A 20,402-nucleotide genomic window follows, 5' to 3' on the forward strand; every position below is an offset into this window, starting at 1 on the left:
GTGCACAGTAATGGGGGTGGGGAGAGCTGGGAGGGGATGTGATGCGTGGCCGGCGGCGTAGGGAGGGACGGGGAGAGGCCCTGGATTATGGTGGGGGATCATTTGAAGGGGGCCAAGGGATGGTGGAGACTCGGGGCTGTTACTATGGTGGGGAGCATGGGCAGGCCGCCATGGGAGGGGGCTCGGAGCTGTGTTGAGGGACTTCCGGGGTTAGAGGCCAGTGATGGGGCATAGTTTGGGGGGTAGGGACTTGGGGTTGTGTGGGGGAGCTGAGGGCCACAATGAGCGAATGGTTGCGGGAGTCACGCATGACGGCAGCAGGGGCGAAAAGCGCCCCGCAACCCTCCCACTCTGCTTCCAGCCGAGCCACCGCCCCAAGACTGCGGCCACGGCATTGTGCGCATGCTCGTCCGGCTCTGCGTCTGTGCGCCCCCGCGTGACTAGTCCCGGAACTGCACACCCCGGAGGCGTACACAGCACCTCTGCGGCCCCCGCGCGGCCGCGAAGGTGCTGCAGCCACGACGGGACGCACCGCCCTGGGCTTGTCCGCAAAAAAGGTTTTAGTCCCCGAAGTCTCCGAGCTGCGGACCAGAGGCCGGCCCCGGGTGGTCTGGCTTAGTCGCCGGGCGCCCCTAGAAGTGACTGAGGCCGCTGTGCTGGGAGCTGCGCAGCGAGTTGGCCTCCCAAGCGCTCTTTAGACCCAGCCCCGTGGGGCTGCCCTTGGCACCTGCCCTTGAAGGCAGGAGGCGAAGCAGTTGGTGAAGCACAGCCCGGCGCAGCAAGATGTACACCCAGGGGTCCAGAATCTGGTTCCACGAGGCGAGGCGCACGGCCAAAAACAGCGGCCGCTGCAGGGAGCTGGAGCCCCAGCCCGCGATGGCCAGCACCACCAACACCTGTGGGAGAAGACAGTGTGAGCGGTGGGTGGTGTAAGAAAAGGGCACCGGCGAAGGGTAGGGCTGAGATGGATGGGAGAGTGTCTGGAAGGTAAGGAGGCTGTGAGGATGGACGGAACGTCACGGGGAGGGTAAATGGGAATCTAATTGGGAAGGAGCTGTGGAGAGAGGGGAGAAGAAGTGGGAGCCTTAGAGAGCGTGGCAGAAGCAAAGGCCTGCAGTGGGTGTGTGCTTGGGCAAGAAAGAAGTCCCAGGTATCCCAAAGGACAGGGGATTGAAGGGGAGAAGAGAAAAGGGGTGGTGATGGTGGAAGGAAGCTAGGGAATGAAAGCACTTAGTTGGGTGGGGTTGGAGGGGAACCTTGCCTGGGTCGGGTGAACTACAAAGACCCCAGGAAGGAGTAAGATAAGGGGACTGGGAGGAGGAGTGGGACGTCAGAAGGAGAGGGCGAAGGGTGGACTCTGGCAGGTGGGGCCTCGAGGAGGCAGTGCCCTGGCTGGGTCAGGGAGAGAGGACCCAGGTATCCCAGGATGGAAAAGGGTGGGAGAGGTCACGGAGGGCGTGGGAAGGAGCAGGGCTGGAGAGGCATGTGCGCCCCTCACCAGCAGGGGGCTCCAGCAGATGCACGACACCACCATGATGCCTACGAGCTGGCCCACCATCTCCACGTCGTGGGCACGGGCTCGCCGCGCTGAGCCACGGCCCAGGGAGCCGCCGGGGGCGGCGGAGGCCGAAGCGACGGACGAGGCGGACGAGGCGGACGAGGCGGAGGCCTGGCGGGGTCCGCTCCCTCCCCAGTGACGGCGGCTGTCGGGGCCTCCAGCCGGGAAGTGCCGTCGAGAGCGGCGGCGCCAGCGGGCGCGCAGCAGGGCCAGGCCGCTGAGCGTGTTGCACACGAGCGCGACGAGCAGCGAGGCCAAGCCGAGGCCGGCGAAAAGGCCGGCGAGCAACGACTGGCGCCAGCCTCCCGCCGGACCCAGACCGATGAAGCACCACGTACCCGGGTACTGCAGCTCGTAGCGGCCCACGCGCGCCAATGGCAGCAGCGCCACGGCCAAGGCCACGGCGGCCAGCGCGGCCAGCGCCAGCCGCGCGCGGGCCACCGAGACGCCGGCTGCGTGCAGCAGCGGCCGCGTGACGCCCACGCAGCGCTCCACGGCCATGCCGCAGCCCAGCAACAGCGGGCACAGGCCGAAGAAGACCATGCATCCGCCCAGGAAGTGGCAGGCGCCGCCGGCCGGCGAGCGCCCCGCCGCGTACAGGCGCAGCACCAGCGCACCCGGGATCACGTGGCCCGCCAGGTCGGTGGCCAGCAGGCTGGCGACGAACAGCAGGAAGGTGGCTGCCGAGCGGCGGCGCCGCAGACGGTCCGCGGCCTGCGCCAGCAGTGCCAGCGCCAGCACGTTGGACACGGCGCCCAGCGTCATGGAGAAGATGGGCAGCGCGGGCGACGCGCCCGCCAGGTCCGACAGCGGTCCGGCGGACGCGTTGGAGGCCCCGGGTGCTGTACACGTGGTCGCCTCGCCCGCCAGGCTCAGGTTGAGGGGCCCGCAAGGGCTCATGTCAGGTGCGGGGGGTGGGGCTGGGGAGAGGAGAGGAGGGGTAGGTGAGGTTCCACCATTGGCCTGGGACCAGCTGGTGGTCCCATCTCAGATCATCAGGACCCATTTGACCCCATGGAGTTCTTCTATGGACCCTCTGTCCATGGCAACTCCAAATGACTCTGGCTGCCCCATTCCTGATCCACTCCTCCTCCTCTTCCTTTTCCCAGCCCATCTCTTGCTCCAGGCCTCAGTCTGCCCTCATTGCCCTGTCCACCAGGGTCACCTGGCTTCAGCCCCACCTGTCTCTGACCCCACCTCTGGGCCTTAACCCACCCACTTCTGACACCCACCTCCCATTTTGACACCACAGCCAAATTCCTGGCCCCCGGCCCCATCTGATACCCACTGACTGACCCATTTCTGATCCCGGGGCACCATCTGACCCCACTGCCCCATCTTTGACCATCACTATGTCACCTTTACTCCAGTCCCATCCTAGATGCTCACAGCCCCACCTCTGCCACCTCTCTCCCCACCACTGCCTCTTTCCCCAGGGCCACATCCCTGTCCCCACAGCTCCATCCCTGTTCCCATAAACCCATCTCTGTCCCCTTGGCCACATCTCTGTCCACACAGCCCTGTCCCTGTCCCCAGAGCCCCATCCTTGTCCCCCACACTCCCATCTCTGAGCCCCATCGCTGCCTCTTGCCCAGGCCCTACCTCTGCCCACTGCTGCCTCACCCTGGATGCCCACAGTTCCGCTCCTGCCAGCTCCATGTCCCTGCCCCAGAGGCCTCAAGGCTAACCCGTCACCACCCATTCCTTGATAGCCCCTGGTGAGGGCTGAGAGGTCAGAACTGCCCGCTAGGTCTTATGGGAAGGGAGGCTGGACAGACAGTAAGATCAACAGGGACAGACAGATGGGCTGAGAGTCAAGGAACACAGGAAGGACAGGCTGGGGGAGCCAGGGCCCCATCCTTTCATGCCTTCCTCCCCCACTGGAGATCCTCGTGCCCCAGCCTTCTTACCCGGAGCTGCCTGGGACGCAGGGTCCCCATCTCCTGCCGCTTGGTCCCTGCTGCCCCGCTGCACCGGCTGCCCTGCTGCGCCCTAGCCTGCTGCGCCCGAGCTCTCCGACAGGCCGCTCCCTCCCTCCCTCCCTCCCTCCCTCCCTCCCCGGGTGGCTCTTCGCTCCCGGCCTCCTCCCGCTGCCCGCTCCAGCCTCCAGGGGCCGTTCCACCCAGCGCACGCCTCCAGGGGACCTGGGGTGACAGAGACCCCCTTTTTGTACTCCTGGCAATGGTCATGGGCCGCTCCAGGCCCCAGCTCCCCTCATGAGTAGGGGGGGGCTCTGGGAAGTTGGCCTGGCCCCCATGACCCGCTCCCCCTGGTGGGGCCTGAGCAGCCCCATTCCCTCCCAGGCGTGGGCCTCTCGCCTGCCTCATTAATAAAGCGGATAAAATCTAAACACTGGAAAACGTTTGAGTGTCGCCCAGGGCAGGCTGGGGCGGCTTAGGGGTGCTACTACCCCCACCGGGGCTGCAAGGTTGGAGGGCTAGCCCTGCGTGGGGACAGCAGCACCCCCTTGCCCTGCCAGGGCCTTCATGGATGTTGGGTGGGTGGCGGTGGGTAGTGCCCTGGGTGGACCAGCTTGGGTCACGCCCAGCCTGACCGGGAGATCCGCCCATTATTTACACAGGGGCTTAAAGCCTAGGCCAGGGCTGCAGCGAGTCAAACTCTTGGAGGGGGGGGGGGAAGAGGGAGGAGGCTGAAGGGGGGCAGGGGAACCAGGAAGATCGGTGACCAGTGGACTGTCTCCTAGATCCTGCTTTAGGATGTGATGAGCACACACACGTCCCAAGCCACAGACAGCCACACCTGTGGGCACACAGCTGCATCCTCACCTCCTGCCCTGAGAAGTAGGATCACATCCCTGAGGGGCACACGCACGGTCACACACTCGAAGATACACAGTCATATCCCTTAACACCCTGAGACCCCCCCCACCGTCTTGGCCTGTTCCCAGCTCAGCAGCAGTCACGTTCCTCGGGGCCTTGGGGTCAGCCATCGTCACACTGAGACAGTCTCACCTCTAGCACCAGAGATGGGCCCATAGTTACGGACGCTAACACCCTGAAATACAGCTCCCTGTGAAAGAGAACATCACACCCCTTAGTGCTGGCAAATGTAGTCTCACTCAGCCCTTGAGCGGTGCACACAACTGTTACCACTGACACAGCCCCCAGCCACACCCCAATATCACCCAGAGACGCCCCCTAACAGTCCAAGACAGGCCCCACAGGTACACACCACATACACCCAAGACACAAGGAGTGGCACCCCCTGGACACCCCGAGATCTAGCTGGTCACCCCCCACCCTAGCAACAGCAACACCCAGAGACACACATGCTGTCACACGGCCACACTCCACACAGAAGCCCTGCCAGTGACATCCACAAACACCCTGGAACGCGAAGTCATCACAGCCTGTTCCCTCAACACAGCCACAAACCACCAACACTCTTGAGAGACACAGTCCTACCTGCTCAACACCCAGACTCACACAGCCCCACCCCTTCACAACCGGAGCTGTGTATTAGCTCAGACACACAAAGTGCCCACAGGTGCCCAGCGATGCCCAGAGTAACCCGTCCCCGCCCCCGTCCAGCTGGTCCTCCCCACTGCCCCCTCCCAGGGCCCATTGCCTGCATGTGGAAAATGGGGACCGGGCGGGCTTAGACCTCCCCTCTCAACTTGCCCCCAAACATTCCTGCGGGGACCTCTGGCCTGGTTCCCCCCACTTCAATCCTCGCTCTTCCCTCCAGGTCTGGCCTGGACGCCACCCCCCGCCCTTCCCTGATCCCCGCCTCAATCCTTAAGGATGAAATGGGTTGTCAAAACAAGCACATCCGGTACAAAGTATGGCGCTCTATGGACGCTGGCAGACCCCACATGTCCAGTGTCAGCTGAGGTCGGGGTGCATCATGACTCCTCCCCCCCAGCCTCGGGGTGGGGTTCCTCTCCGTCAGCACTCAGCGGGGCAGGCCTGAGACTCCATCTTAAGCCCATCCCATCTTTCTTTCTCCATGCCTCCTGGCCCTGGGGCTCTCCATGGCCCTGGGTTGGAGCAGGCAAGGACCCACAGCCTTCTGCCTACCGTTCGCATCAGGCCAGGGGTGGCAAGAGCCTTGTTCGAGAGGGAGCAAGATTTACACCCTCAGCAGGCCGAGAAGCTCCGGCCTTGCCTGGAAGCCTGGTGGCTTGCGGCCAAGAGCTTCCTCAGGCGGAACGGGTGGGAGGGGGCGGGCGGCTGGGGCCAGCTCCTAATTCAATTTGGAGCCCGAAGAGGATGGATTTCAGCTGCTGCATTCTTTCCCAGCCCCAGCCCACCCTCCTCTCCCACCCCGAAGCCGCCACACAGGTCCAACAGCAGATTCTTTATCTTCCAGACAGCAAATTCAGATACGAAAGCCCACCGCCATCATCCCTCCTGCCCCTTCTGTCCGGGGCTGAGCTGAGGGAGACACAGGGCAGGGCAGGAGAGGGAGGGCATCTGGGGGCTTCACAGCAGACTTGTGTTTCAAATGCAGAGGTAACAGACTCCACAGTGGGGGCTCCTCTGGGGGGATGGAGGCGACGCAGGGGGAGGGTATTATTGCATTTGCTGAGGGGGGGACACCCCCCTTCTGCATGCCCTGCGTCAGGAAACTAGGGAAGTCACGACCCCCAAACAGAACCCAAGGCCCCAGGGAGATAGAGGGACCAGTTTGGCAGCTGAGGCGGAAAGTACTGGGGGCGGGGGTGGCCGCCCAATCTGGCTGGGCCCTCCCCGCGCCTGACCCGGCTGAGGTAGGTGGGGAACAGGGCGGGGCTGGGGTGGGGGGCTGGGGACCCCAGCCAGGCTGGGAACTGTTGAGGGGGTGGTACCGATTGGAGGGGGGCAGAGGTCGGGCCCCACTTCCGCTCCGCATCATCTTCGGGCTACTGAGCTGGGCCCGAGCTGGACACTGGGGTCCAGCCCGTGGTGTCTCCACCCCAGAGGCTCCCACCAGGCCTGGCCCAAGTCATCTCAAGGTCCAGCGGGAGGCCTAGTAGCGGCCAACCTTGGCGTCCCCAATGGCTCCCCAGACGTCAAAGACAAACTCATCCGGGAAGGCGAAGTCACCAAGCCGTTCATCCAGGGCCTCAGCCAGCTCGTCTGGGTTCCTTTTGTCCTTTCCAAGCTCTACCATGGTGGCCGCTGCGGGGGTGGGGGGGTGCGGCAGAATGGAGGCACAGATGACAGAGGTGCTCAGGGAGGACCCAGCCCCCCAGGACCTAGAAGCTCCTTCCCCCAAACTCCCACCCATCCCCAGATCCAGGTGCCCCCCACTCACCCAGCTCTGTATCCCTGATGCCCATGTAACTCTCCAGCAGGTCATCCACCTTCTCAATGGCCTTCTCCTCAAAGGCTGAAGGCTGGGGGGCGGGAAGAGGGACAACAACATCATAATAATGTGAATATAATTGTAATTGTACCTACTAAGTGACGTGTACAATTTTTACCACTTTCGGTATAGAAACCCACAGTTCATCCTCGTGACAACCGTGAAAGTGTCAGTATCATTATCCCCATTTTACAGATTAGGAAACTGAGGTCCACTTGCCCAAGAAAGGTCCCAGAGCTGGGAGGTGGCAGAGGTGGGTTTGCATCCAGTGCCCAGAGCCCCTCAACTAAGAGGTGATGCTGCTACCTATGAATTTCACAGGGAAGGGGGACTGGGGCCCGGCTAGAACACTCACCAGGTCCTCTACTGTGGCAGGACCCCGGGATCGGAGCCGGAGGGTCCCTCGGCCAGTGCCCAGCTGGGGACCGGAGCCTGGGCGGCCACCCCCTGAACGCACACTGATCATGTCTGTGGGAGACAGGGAAGGGGTGAGGGCTGGAGAAGGCCAATTCCAACATGTTCTGTGCAGGAACCCAGGCATCCCGGCCTCAGACAACCCTCCACCTTCTCCAAGCTTCTGTAGGCTTTGGAGGAATTGGAGGCTGAGGTGACCCCAGGAGGGCAGGACTCCTGACTCAGGCTTGGCATGGGTGTAGGAGGTGCAGTCAGGGGCTAGGAATGGAAAAGGCTGGAGGGGAGACTGGAGGGGGCCACTTCTGTTCCCAGGGCCTGAGGGACAGGAACGGGGTGGGTCCTGGGTCCCCAGCTGCTTTCCCCAAGGCCAAGGGGGTATAGCTGCTGGGCCACAGACCAGCCCTATCTGCCTGGGGAAGTGTGTCTGAGTCCCCCACCCCCACCCCAGGGGCCTTGGGCCCATTCCTGAGAGTTAATGAAGCCAGACAAAAAAGTGGGGGGGTTGGCACCGGGCAGCCAAGCCTGGCTTCTTGGGGGGTGGGGAACTGGCCAGGGTTGGGGGCGCTTGGCTGGGCTAATGGCTCCCGGAAGCTGGGTGTGGGGGCAGCTTCCTCCTTGCCTCCATCCTCCTCCCAGGCTGGGCGGAGAGCCAGCAGCCCCTCCCCAGGGCAGGGTGGAGCTGCCCCCACCCCCTTTCCACTGTGACCCGCTGGGCTTGGGCACCACCTGTTGGTGGCCCTTGGCACTGCAGCCAGGGCCCAAGTGAGGGGGACCATCCAGGCGGCAGGAGGCAGACCCTCACCAAAGGCCTTTCGGGGCTCTGTGAGCTTCAGCGTGAAGGTGCGGCCTCGGGGCAGCTCCTTGAGCAGCCGCGCCACCTCGTAGTGCCGGCAGCCCAGCAGGCTCTGTCCGTTGATGGCCTCGATCATGTCACCCACGCTGATGAGCCGGATGTGGTCAATCACGCTGCCCTCCTTAATGCGCTGTGGGCAAAGGAGCTGTCAGCCCCTGTGGCTCTGCTGTTGGGTCCTATGGGTAGGCCTTACCCTCAGGACTCTGGGTGCCCCACCCCCAGGCACCTTGATGAAGGCATAGCCAGCCCCGTTGTCTGTGATGGTGAGCCCCAACGCCTCCTCCGACTTGAACACCTCCACTTCCTTGCGCTGCCCCTTGACGTGGGCGAAGATGAAGTCCTCCAGCCCGATCTGGCCCCCCAGGAGCTTGTCCATGTCCACTTTGTGGGTGTTGAGGGTGCAGAACATCACCTACAGGGGTGGGAGATATTCAACCCTCACCTCCTTCCTGTGCCCTTTGCTAATCACCACCTGAGGGGGAAGCGAGAAGAGTTGGGAAAGGCCTGGGGGTCCCCATCACAGTGCCTGACCACCCCCAGAGTCAGGGCAGGGCCCCACTAGGGCTGGGTTTCTGTCCTAGCAAAAACTCCCTGCTGTTTCCGGGGTACAGAGCCTGGCACACAGTGGGTGCTCAGAAAATGCTTGTGGAATGAATGAAGGGGCACAGATACCCATCCTGCCTACTGAGACCCCTGCATCTACTCCCTGCTCAGTCCCACTGTCACCTTCCTTGCTTCCCTTCCTTTGGCCCCCAAAGTCCTTGGGGTGGGACCTCCCAGTGAATCATGGAGAAGTGAATGTTGCATCTGACCTCCAGTCCCCACAATCCGCTGGGCTGCAAACCTCTCAATGTATGATGGGAATGTAGCATCCAGCCCTGGCCATCCATTCCCACAATCCACTGGGGCAGAGGCCTCCCAGTGCCTGATGGGGACTCAGCACCCAGTCCTGATCTCCAGTTCCCCACAATACATTGGGCTGCAGGTCTCCTAATGCATGATAGGAACTCAGCATCCAGCTGTGGCCACCCGCCCCCACAGTCCCCTGCGGCACAGGCCTCTCAATGCCTGATGGGAATGCCGCCTCCGCCTGTGGCCTCCAGTTTGCCACAAACCAATGGGGTGCAGGCCTCCCAATGCCTGATGAAATTCAGCATCCAGCCCTGGCCTCCAGTTCCCCATAATTCACTGGGGTAAGGCCTCAGTATCTGCAGCTTCACCACCCGAGCCACAGCTCACAAACAGGATGCACGCTCAGGCCTCTCTCTAGCTCACCATCAGGGACCCCGGTGCCCGGCTCCCCAGTGGGTACCTCAGCAGCTGGCAGCCGGAAGGCCTCAGCAATCTTGCCGTACAGCTCCTTGACGTTGGTGAAGCCCTCGATGCGGCCAGTGGGACTGCCATGGGCCAGCTGGGTGTGGAACACAAGGCGGGGCCGCAGGGCAGGGGGAGGGGGGGGCAAGCCCATTTGGGGGGCCCCTGCCCCACCTCCGCCCAGGGGCCCCGGCTCCCCCACGCCCAGCCCACCACGGCCTGGCTCCGCCTCCTCATTTTCCACCAGAGGCGGCGCCTTTTTCCGCCGCCCCAGTCCCAGCGGCATGAGCAGCGAGAAGAGGGGGCACGCCCAGGAGATCTGCAGGACAGGAAAAGGGGCTCAGGGCCTGGGCAGTGGCCTCGGGCCACCTCGCCCCTACAGGTCCAATGAAATATTTAGAGAACAGACTGGCCTCAGTTCGAAATCCGGTCCCAGCTCAGAGCCAGGCAAAGCAAGATGATTGGCCAAAGGAAACCCAGAAGAAATGCCCCATATAAACGATTCAAACTACCACGAAGGCACGACTCTCTCTGAGTCTGCCCGTGTGTGCCTATTTACACGTACTCTTTTTTCCTAATAAACACTTTACTTGTTTCACCTAAAAAAAAAAAAAAAAAAAATCCGGTCCCAGCACTTAGACACTTGCACAGAAGTAATAATATCAGCTAATATCTATCATAACCCCATGCTAACTGCTCTGTATCTTAACCCTCACACCACATCATGGGGACCATATTATCACCCCCACGATGTGATTATGTGATATACCATAATATGTGATTATGCCCATTTAACAGATGAGAAAATGGAAACTCACAGCCTACATTTTCTCTTTTTTTTTCTACTGGTCACAGTCATTAATGCTGTGTGGTAAAAATTTCTGACTCCCCCCTTCAAAGCATGTAGGCAGATGGCACTTACTGGCCTCCTTGTGACTGGACAGGCATGTGACCAGTACTGGCCAGTGAGTTGTGAGAGGAAGTGACACATGACATTTCTGGGCTGAAGCATTTAATTACTGGAGCAAGAGCCTCCAGAAGTCCCTTTCTCCTGGTAGGGTGACCAGCCTCATTTGATGTCGTGGTGGCCCCATCAGGCCAGGCTCTGAGTGATGACAATGAATGGAACCCCCCACTGAGCTGCAATGGACACGTAGCAGGAACAAAAAATAAACCTTTGTTGAGTTTGGCCACTAAGATTTTGGAGATGTTTGTTATTGCAGCAAAACCTGTCCTGAAAAAAAAAAAAAAAAAAAAAAAAACCTGTCCTGACTGACACACTTTCCTCTTTACTCTCCCTCTACTCTCTCTTTCTGTCTTTCTCCCTCCCACCCTTCAAACAAATGTTTTGGGCACTTACTATATTCCATGCACCAATATGGATATTGCCTTCAATAAGACAAGCAAGGTTCCACATTTCCTTACCCAGAGTAAATAAGGAGCCTCTGAGGAATGGTTAATGGATGAAGAAAACAACCCTATATGGATAAATCCTGAGAGTTTACAAATACACATACATACGTATGTGTATATACATAATATGTGTATGTGTTTAAGGAGATACATACACGTGTGTGTATATGTTTTAAAAAGCTTTAATTAGGGAATTCCCTGGCAATCCAGTGGTTAGGACTCAGCCCTTTCACTGCCGGGCCTGGGTTTAATCCCTGGTTGGGGAACTAAGATCCTGCAAGCTGCATGGCACAGCCAAAAAAAAAAAAAAAAATCTTTAATTAATTATAATTCAGACTTCCCTGGTGGCACATTGGTTAAGAATCTGCCTGCCAATGCAGGGGACATGGATTCGAGTCCTGGGCTGGGAAGATCCCACATCCCGCGGAGCAGCTAAGCCCATGCGCCGCAACTACTGAGCCTGTGCTCTAGAGCCCATGAGCTACAACTACTGAAGCCCGCGCGCCTAGAGCCTGTGCTCCACAAAAAGAGAAGCCACCACAATGAGAAGCCTGCACACTGTAATGAAGAGTAGGCCCTGCTCACCACAACTAGAGAAAGCCCACGTGCAGCAACGAAGACCCAACACAGCCAAAAATAAATAAATAAATCAATTAATTTAAAAAATTATAATTCAAAAAAAAAATTATAATTCAAAGCTGTAATTAATAATTTCATAAAAGTGTGCTACAAAATGTACCTATGAAGGTGAGAAAAAATCTCTGTGAATAACTCAATCTCATTATTGAACCACTGCACAAAATGTATGCTGGCAATATTAAAACAACTTCTATTATTAAAAAAAAGAAAAAAAAAAAGACAAGCAACAAGGTCCCTGACTAGGGCCACCATGAGCAGTTACACTGGTTGTTCACTGTGCAAAAGCACCAGACCCTGGTCTGGTGATGTGTCTGATGGGAGGAAGGGTTGCATTTTTCTAATTCATGCCTAAGGTGCTGCAGAAGGCCAGCTAGCTGGGGCTCTGTCCATGCTGTCCAGAAGCATAGTCCAGAGAAGATATACAGTGAGCAAGCAAACGTGTAAATATCTAATATAATTTCTAAGAATGCTATGAAGACAATAAAACAAGACAAGTTCTACAGACAAGGTCAGGGAGGGCCTCCCTGAGAAGGTGAGGCTGAATCTGAGACTTGAAAGATAGGAAGAAATATCCATAGGAGGATATGAGGCAAGAACATTCGGGCAGAGAGAACAGCCAGTGCAAAGGCCCTGAGGTGGGGATGTGATTGGCATGTTTGAGGAACAGCAAGGAGGCATATGTGGTTGGATCCGAGTAAGGGGGACAACAGGAAAAGGTGAGGGCAGAGAAGTAACAGGCAGACTGTGCAGGGCCCTGTAGGCCAGAGGGAGAACTTGGGCTTTTGGTCTGAGTGAGGTGGCAGTCAGGGGGGGGTTCTGAGCAGACTCACAGATCAGCTGGAGACCAGTGTGGTTGATTGGAGTGAAGTGAGCAATGGGAGAACACGAAGATGGCAGGTAAAAGAGGTGACTGTGGGGGGGGGGCCTTGTAGGCTGGGAAAGAGTTCAGATTTAATTTTTTTTTTAATTAATTAATTTATTTATATTTTTAATTTTTGGCTGCGTTTGGTCTTTGTTGCTGCGTGCGGGCTTTCTCTAGTTGCGGCGAGCGGGGACTACTCTTCGTTGCGGTGCGCGGGCTTCTCATTGTGGTGGTTTCTCTTGTTGAGGAGCACGGGCTCTAGGCGCACGGGCTTCAGTAGTTGTGGCTCGCGGGCTCTAGAGCGCAGGCTCAGCAGCCGTGGCACACGGGCCCAGTTGCTCCGCGGCATGCGGGATCCTCCCGGACCAGGGCCCGAACCCATGTCCCCTGCGTTGGCAGGCGGACTCCCAACCACCGCACCACCAGGGAAGTCCCAGATTTAATTTTTAAGTCACATGTCCAAAGTCACAGAAGCTGGCTGCACCCTCAGGTCTGATTCCCAAGCCCAAGTTCATCACTGTGACGCTGTCCCCTAAGTGACTCAATCTCTCTGGGCCTCAGATGCCTGGTCTGCAAATGGGGACGTTCCATCCGCCTGGTTGTGGTGAGGATCAAATTATGCCAAATTACATTTTTCTGTGTAAAGGGGACTTTCTGCTCCTCTTCCAGGGGGCCGTCCTGGATTCAGTTGAGCCCCTGGGCTGCACCATCCTCATTCAGTTATTCATTCATTCATCTGTTCTCCAACACCTCCTCTAATATCACTGGTCCAGCCCCATCAGCACTCACCTAGATCAGTGCAGTTGCCTTCTCTGTGTCTCCCAGCTTCCGCCCTTGCCCCCAACAGTCTCTTGTCAATCCAGCAGCCAGAGTGATACTGTAAAACATAACTCATATCACATCTGTCCTCTGCTCCAACCCCTCCCAGGGCTCCTGCCTCACTTGGAGTAAAAGTCAATGTTCTCCCCTTGGCCCACAGGCTCCAAATGATCTGCCCACATTACCTGTGTGCTCTCATCTCCTCCCACTTTCCCCCTAGCTCATTCCCTCCAGCCACATGGGCCTCCTCCCTGTTCCTTCAACACACTAGGCGAAGTTCAGCCTCAGGGCCTTTGCACTGGCTGTGTCCTCTGGTATCCACACAACTCACTCTCTCACCTCTTTCAGGTGGAAAACATATTTCATTCATTTAGCTTGTTCATTGTCTGTTTTGCCTGTCTTATTCATTCCTCTCTTCTTAGTGCAAAGGACAGTGCTTGGCATATAGCAGCTGCTTAATAAATATTTGTGGAATGAATGAATGGATAAATGAATGATCCTAATACTCACCAGCCCACCAGTCTCTGTGCCCAGCTTCTCTGCAGCTCTGGGGAGCCAGAGAAGCACAGGCTGTACCACCTGCCCTCAGTAGGGTCTTGTCTCCCTGGCAAAAGTACAAGTCCTACCTCTGTGGTCCCTTATCCCTTGCTTCCCAGCATAATTCTGGACAGAATAAGTGCTTCATTTAGCAACGAAGATATTGTCGTTTTGTTTTTCACTCCCCTCCTAATCAACGATGCTAAATGACTTTTAATACATTTATTAGCCATTTGGATTTGCCCTTTTGTGAACTGCCTGTTTAAGTCTTTGCCCATTTTTAAAAACTGCATTTTTTGTTTTGTTTTGTTTTGTTTTGTTTTTTTTTGCCACGCTGCATGGCTTGTGGAATCTTAGTTCTCCGATCAGGGACTGAATCTGTTTTTAATTGCAATGCAATCTATATGTTCTAGATACTAGAAATAAAATAAATTCTGAATGAATAAACCAGTACTGCTCTGTCAAGTTATTTTACTACACTCAATGATACTACCAAAACAAAAACAAAAACACCCAAAAAAACTCCCCCACATCAGCACCTCACCTGGTTCCCCTCCAACCACCCCCCATACATCTTAGCAGAATGCTAAGAACATAAATCTGAAACCTGGATTCGCCACTTACTAGCTGTGTGACCTTGGGCAAGTGTCTTAACCTCTCTGAGTTCCAAGGAAATCATACATGTGCTTGGAACAGTTCCTGGCACACAACAGGAGTTCCATAAATGCTGGTAACAATTACTACTATTTCCATCTGTATCATCTTTCAGTCAGTTGCCAAGATTCAAACTCCCTCCTTTTCCCAGGGTCCCTACATCCTGATCACCAATTCCCAACATCCTTACTCTGCCTACACTTGATGCCCTGGTTCAGGCTGGCTTCGTGTCCTCACCCAGGAGAGGGTAATAATGGTGGTGAGGAAAGTGGGTGATTAATAAATTTGCTTTCCAGGCCAGAAGAGGCACAGTGGTGTGGGTTCAACTCCCACCCCTGTTACTTACCAGCTGTGTGGCTGTGGGGAAGTCACTTCACTTGATGGGGCCTCAGTTTCCTCATCTGAAAAACGGGCAGAATTCCTGTCTCTCAGAGTGCTTATGGGAATCCAAAGAGATTATGCAAGTAACTCAATTATCACTTTGCCTGACATCAATCTAAGGAAGTTGTTATTATTATTGTCATTATTGCTTCTTCCCTTGCCCTGCCCAGGAACATCCCAGTCCTCTCTGCCTGCCAAGGCCTACTTCAGGCCACCTCATCCAGGAAGCCTCCCCAGCTTGCCCCAGCCTGTTGGAACCGGCCCTGTGGTCCAAACTACTCAGGCCCACGAACTTAATTACATGTTGCCCTGGCAGAACTCTTGTCTTCCAGTCTTAGGTTGTTATTTAACTTCATGTCTCTATTTTAAAACATAAACCAGATTGCGTCACTCCCCAGCCTCAAATCTTACAACGGTTTCCCACCTGATGGAGGAAAAGCTCTAAACTCCTTAATGTGACCCCCAGACCCCTGCAGAATCACCACTTTGGGTCCTCTCCTGCCCCAGGCACACCATGCCAAGATTGGTCCAGCCTCAGAGCCTTTGCCCTGGCTGTGAGCCCTGCCTGATCTTTACAAGGCTGGCTTCTTTTTGTCATTCAGACCTCGGCTCCAAAGTTACCTCCTCTGAGATTCCCCCTTTGCCCACAGATTCTACCATGCCACTCCCTCATATTTTATTCATAACATTTATCACCCTCTGCAAGTATTTTCTTTATTTACTTGTTAACTTGTTTGTTGCCTGTTTCCCCCCATTAGAATGGCAGCTCCCCAAGAGCAGGGATTTTTGTTGTGTTCACTATTGTATCCTCTGTGCCAAGAACAGTACCTGACACATAGTTGGTGCCTAATAAATATGTGTAGAATAAATGAATGTGTCTTATGCCCTCATTCTGACTACTCTCTGAGTTCCCCTATCCTCAGAACATGCCCACTGTAGACCTGCTAACTGCCACCTCCCCACCACATTCCCAGTCTCCCCTCAAACCTCAACACAGGTACGGAGAAAAGGAGTTTCAGCCCCGGGCATCGAGCAGGTTGGCTGCAATCCCAGCATCCCCACCCTCTCTTCCCTGGGAAGGGCCTGAAACTCAACAAGCTCACAGCCACACAGAGTTGCAGTGAGGGGAGCAAGAAGTGGGGAAGGGGGTTCCTGGGAGCTCACAAAAGCTGGGGGGGAGACACCACACCCAGGCTCCCCTTTTCAGCAGGGTATTGCTTGAGAGAGGAGGGTGGGAGGGCCTCTGAATCAGTCTTGAAAAACCGGCTCCTGGGTGTTTCCAGGGAAAACGCCTACCGTCCTGGGCCCAGGCTTACCAGGGGGGCCCAAGAAGCACAGAACCCCAGTGGTGTTGGACCCCTGCCTATCTCTCCCGCAGATGTCACTCTCTTCTCAGGACCCAGGTATTCTGGCCTTGCCTTTCCAGCTCAGAGGACAAGGGCCATGGGGACAGCTTCCTGTTTGAGCAGCTGGTGAAAGCAAAGACCAGCAGGTGTGCCCCAGACGGCGTGTCTGGCTGGAGGGAGTGGAGTGGAAGGAGCTGGTCAGAAACACCTGAGCTTTGGAGCCACCGGGCTTCTCGTATTGTGGTGGAGACTCCAGTTCTGGACTCCGAGGCATGGGTTTGAGTCCCAGATCTGCCACTTACTCGCTGTGGGACCTTGGGCAAGTCACTCCACCTCTCTGGGTCTGCTGCTTCAGCTCTGAAATAAGTAACAGCACCTTCCATGAGGTATTGAGAATCAACGATAAATATGTGGTAAATACCTGATACGGAAGTGTTCAATAAATGCTAGCCGGGGTGATTTTTTTCATTATTATCTTCGGAACCTCGGTCCTCCCAAGGTCCCCCTAGGCCCTGGAGGATTGGGACTGGGCCAGCTTCGGGGAACTGCCCGGGCAGGGCTCAGAAATACCGATCCTGCGCCTGTCCCCGCCGGGATGGGAACTGTCCAGAGGTGCAGGGGGCTGGGGTGCGGCTGGAGACCCCATCCCGGCAGCGGGGAGCTGGGGTGCGGCTGGAGACCCCATCCCGATGGCGGGAGGCGTTTACCCCTGCCCCCAGCGGGAAGGCACGCGGCCCTCTGGGAAGGGGCCTCGGGCATCCCCCCGCTCAGCCTAGACGTCCAGCCGCGTCCATGGGGCCGGCCCCATACCGCAGAATCGGCCGGATCCCCGCGGGTCCGCGATCCCGCGGGTCCGCGCCGGGATCCCCCAAGCGGCCGCGATGCGCCCCGCCCGCGGGTGACACTCACCTGCGGCGCCGCCGCTGCCTCCCAGTGTGCGCCGGGTTCGGCCCTCGGCAAACTCAGGCCAGGGCCTCTCCCTCAGCCACGACCAGGGGGGCGGGGCCAGGGCCCGCGTCCGGTCAATCAGGAGCGGCCGCCCGGCGCTCGCGGCCAATCCGCTCCACTCCGCGCCGCCCCGCCCCGGGGGACCCGAAGGAAACATTCCAGAGGGATCCCTGCTCTTCGCGACACCTCCCCCGCGCCGCGGGGCGTTGGACCTTCCCGCCCCTCCTAAGCCGCGGAGGGCTGTACCACCGCAAGGCTGCGGAGGGGGGAGCTGCGCCTGGAGCCGGGCCAATCTCGGGGAAGGAAGTAGGCCAGCGGCCAATGGGAAGCTGGGGCCCCTTGACCACGTGCTGTTGGCTGAGTGTCCGTGTGGGGTGCCCTGGGTGGTAAGAGGGCGGGGGGCTGGTCGTGGGAGTCAGCTGACCGAGGCTGAGTTTCGGGGAGAGAATGCAAACTCCCGAAGTCCAGAAAAGCGGACCCTTTAGGAGACCCTGGAGGGGGCCAAGGGCAGCCCCCAATCCAGTCCTCTGCCTGGCCTGCACATGCCCCAGCCTGGCCGTCCTCGGGGCGGGTAAAAAGATGCATTCATTCTGGGCGGGCGGGGGACTGAGATGAATAGGGAGGGTCCCGAGTGTCCCTGCGTCCTGGATGGACAATGGACAAGGGCATTCATTCATTCATTCGCTCATCAAATATTTAATGTGCCCCTGCTCCGTGCCAGGCTCTGTCCTATCTCTACAGACACATAGACGAATAAGCTGAATGAATGTGCTCCTGGTAAAGGGAACAGGGCGTTTAAAGGCTTGGAGGTCGGACAGAGAGATACAGCACACTTTAAGAGAGTACAATATCGTAGGAACTAGCAAAGCAGCTAGCAAAGCACCTTTCGGGTGCAATGGAACGGAAAACAAGGGCAAGATGGCCTGTTCTCTTGCTGGCTGACCAGCGAATATTTATTGAGCACATACTAAGTGCTAGATTACAAAGGGTACCCAGCCAACCCCAGCCTCTGCCCTCAGGGAGCTGACTTTCATGAGTCTGTCTACTACATCTCTGTTCCCGCTCCCCGCAACCTCTCTCCTCCCGTTCCACTTCCGAGACTGGCACAGAGCAGGGTCTCAGTACACATGTGTGAATGAAAGAACTAGGTAATCTCACCATCTCCAGGTTTGGCTTGAAACCGGGATTTCTCCGGCAGGAGCAGGTCCAAGAAACAAAGACCCAAACACACCTTACCCAGGCGGGGAGACTCAGTTCCTAGGACAGGTGAGATTTCCTTGTTCTAGGAACAAGCCAGCCACTCAGACAGCTGGGGCCGGACCAGGAGTTCGCTGTGTGTTCTGGGAATTGTAGTTCTTGGAGACCTCTAACTGTTCAAACCTCAATGAACGATTGGGTCTTTGCAGTTCCCTGGGTGAGCTGCTGCGTTTTCCAGGCCTCGCTAGGGCTTGCAGAGGGACAAAATGAGAGGGGAGAGTGGGCCCTGGGCTTAGTTGCTGAGGGCTGCCCGGCCGGCCCCACCCAGCTGGCAAATACTGAAACTGCTGTGGCAACAGGCACAGCTATTGTCCTTCTCTTCCTGTTCTGCTGACCTCTGCCACCCCCATTGAGTGATCGGTTGCCTCTGGCTAGGCCAGTGCCCTCTGTGGGACTGTGTCCACTGCCCTGCTTGTGCCTGGCGTCTGAGCTGCCTCCTACACACCTGGAGAGGACAGTATGTGGGACATGGGGACAGCAGAGTCCTGAGCAGAATCCACCTGAATCCACCTGTTGACTGATGAGGAAGTGCCCAGGGAGGGGGGAGGGGTTGCCCACGGGCACAGAGCAACACCGGACGTCTCCTTCCTACTTGATTTTATAGCTCAAGAGGCTGGAAGCCTCAGCTGGTGAGGAGCTCAGATTTTAGTGCTACCTCTGTCCCTTTTGGGGGATGGAGGGAGAGAGTTCTGGAATGCCAGCGAATACATACAGAAGGAAAGTTTGAGTTAGAAAAGCACCATTGTGCAGCCACAAGATGAATGATTGATTCAGGCTGTGCTTTGTCAATGGGGAAGTGGATATTCAGTCTCAAAGAACCAGCCCACAGATTACTTGTTAATTTCAATGGCAAAAAGGTACCTTGGAAAAGGCACAGCGGAGAAAGCTGGCAGTCACCACCTCAACCAAGTGATCAAAAAACTTCACCACTGCTGGAACAGGCTGTCCTCACTGTGTTCCCTGCTGTGATGTATTACTGAGAAGGGCACAACATCACTTTCAAAGAACTTGGTCCTTCCCAAAGTGTTTAACCTGAATCTAATAACTGGGAAAAACCCAGACACATCCTGATGGAGGGACATTCTTTAAAAAACAAAAACACAAACAAAAACAAAATGGTCTGGACTCTTCAAACAGATCTATGTCATGAAAGGCAAAATCAATCCATTAATTAAACAAATGAATGACTGGGAAACAGTTCTAGATTGAAGGAGACAAAAAAGAAAAGGCAGGGACTTCACTGGTGGTCCAGTGGTTAAGAATCTGCCTTCCAATGCAGGGGACATGGGTTCGATCCCTGGTTGGGGAATTAAGATCCCACGTGCCGTGGGCCACGTGAACCTGAGCGCCGCAACTACTGAGCCGATGTGCTATAGAGCCCGCGTGCCACAACTAGAGAGAGAAGCCTGTGTGCCGCAGTGAAAGATTCTTCATGATGCACCGAAGATCCCACGTGCCGCACTAAGACCCAATGCAACCAAATAAATAAATATTAAAAAAAAAATAAAGTGAGAGAGAGAGAGAAGACAACCAAAATCAATGTTTGATCCTTGATTGGGTCCTTGATAAAAATTTCAAAAAAAAGGTAAATCAGCAATGAAGGATATTCTAGGGATAACCTAGGATATTTGAATGTTAACTGGACAATATTGGGTTGGCCAAAAAGTTCCTTTGGCTTTTAAGTTAAAAATAAAGACACATTTTTCATTTTCACAAAGAACTTTATTGAACAGTGTATTCACAGTTTTGTTCCACTACCTTCTGCCATTTTTCAGGCAACTTCATAATTCCATCTTCCCAAAACTTTTTATCTTTTTGAGCAAAGAACTGTTACAGGTGCCTTTTACAGTCTTACGGGGAATGGAAATTTTCTCATTAAGAGAATTTTGTAAAGACCGAAATAAATGGAAATCTGAAGGTGCAATGTCTGGTGAATACAGCGGATGAATCAGAACTTCCCAGCCAAGGTGTAACAGTTTTTGCCTGGTCATCAAAGAAACATGCAGTCTTGCATTATCCTGATGGAAGATTATGTGTTTCCTTTGACTAATTCCAGACGCTTTTTGTCGAGTGCTGCTTTCAGTTGGTCTACTTGGG

General features: G+C 56.2%; 2 protein-coding genes across 15 annotated transcripts; both read right to left on the minus strand.

Annotated features, from left to right (window-relative positions):
* Positions 1–106: 106 nt before the first annotated feature.
* PTGER1 (prostaglandin E receptor 1) lies at positions 107–3,672 on the minus strand. Its single transcript, XM_036848192.1, has 2 exons — positions 1,499–3,672; positions 107–896 (listed from the first exon to the last, which is right to left on the minus strand). The coding sequence occupies exons 1-2, from the start codon at positions 2,456–2,458 to the stop codon at positions 633–635; spliced, it is 1,224 nt and encodes a 407-aa protein (XP_036704087.1). The 5' UTR covers positions 2,459–3,672; the 3' UTR covers positions 107–632.
* Positions 3,673–5,863: 2,191 nt separating this feature from the next.
* Positions 5,864–18,345, minus strand: GIPC1 (GIPC PDZ domain containing family member 1). Of its 14 annotated transcripts, none has more exons than XM_036848694.1 (10): positions 18,207–18,345; positions 16,403–16,457; positions 14,720–14,774; positions 13,153–13,240; positions 9,448–9,768; positions 8,362–8,547; positions 8,085–8,265; positions 7,224–7,336; positions 6,818–6,899; positions 5,864–6,681 (listed from the first exon to the last, which is right to left on the minus strand). In XM_036848694.1, exons 5-10 carry the CDS (start codon positions 9,733–9,735, stop codon positions 6,530–6,532), a joined length of 1,002 nt encoding a protein of 333 aa, XP_036704589.1. In that variant the 5' UTR covers positions 9,736–9,768; positions 13,153–13,240; positions 14,720–14,774; positions 16,403–16,457; positions 18,207–18,345; the 3' UTR covers positions 5,864–6,529. The 14 variants fall into 14 exon arrangements, with proteins under 14 accessions (XP_036704589.1, XP_036704593.1, XP_036704592.1 ...); XM_036848698.1 differs by having other exon boundaries at positions 16,309–16,457; XM_036848697.1 differs by lacking the exon at positions 18,207–18,345 and adding an exon at positions 17,010–17,179 and having other exon boundaries at positions 9,448–9,825.
* Between the last annotated feature and the right edge of the window lie 2,057 nt (positions 18,346–20,402).

This window comes from Balaenoptera musculus, chromosome 3, assembly GCF_009873245.2.
Source record: "Balaenoptera musculus isolate JJ_BM4_2016_0621 chromosome 3, mBalMus1.pri.v3, whole genome shotgun sequence".
Taxonomy (NCBI): Eukaryota; Metazoa; Chordata; class Mammalia; order Artiodactyla; family Balaenopteridae; genus Balaenoptera; species Balaenoptera musculus.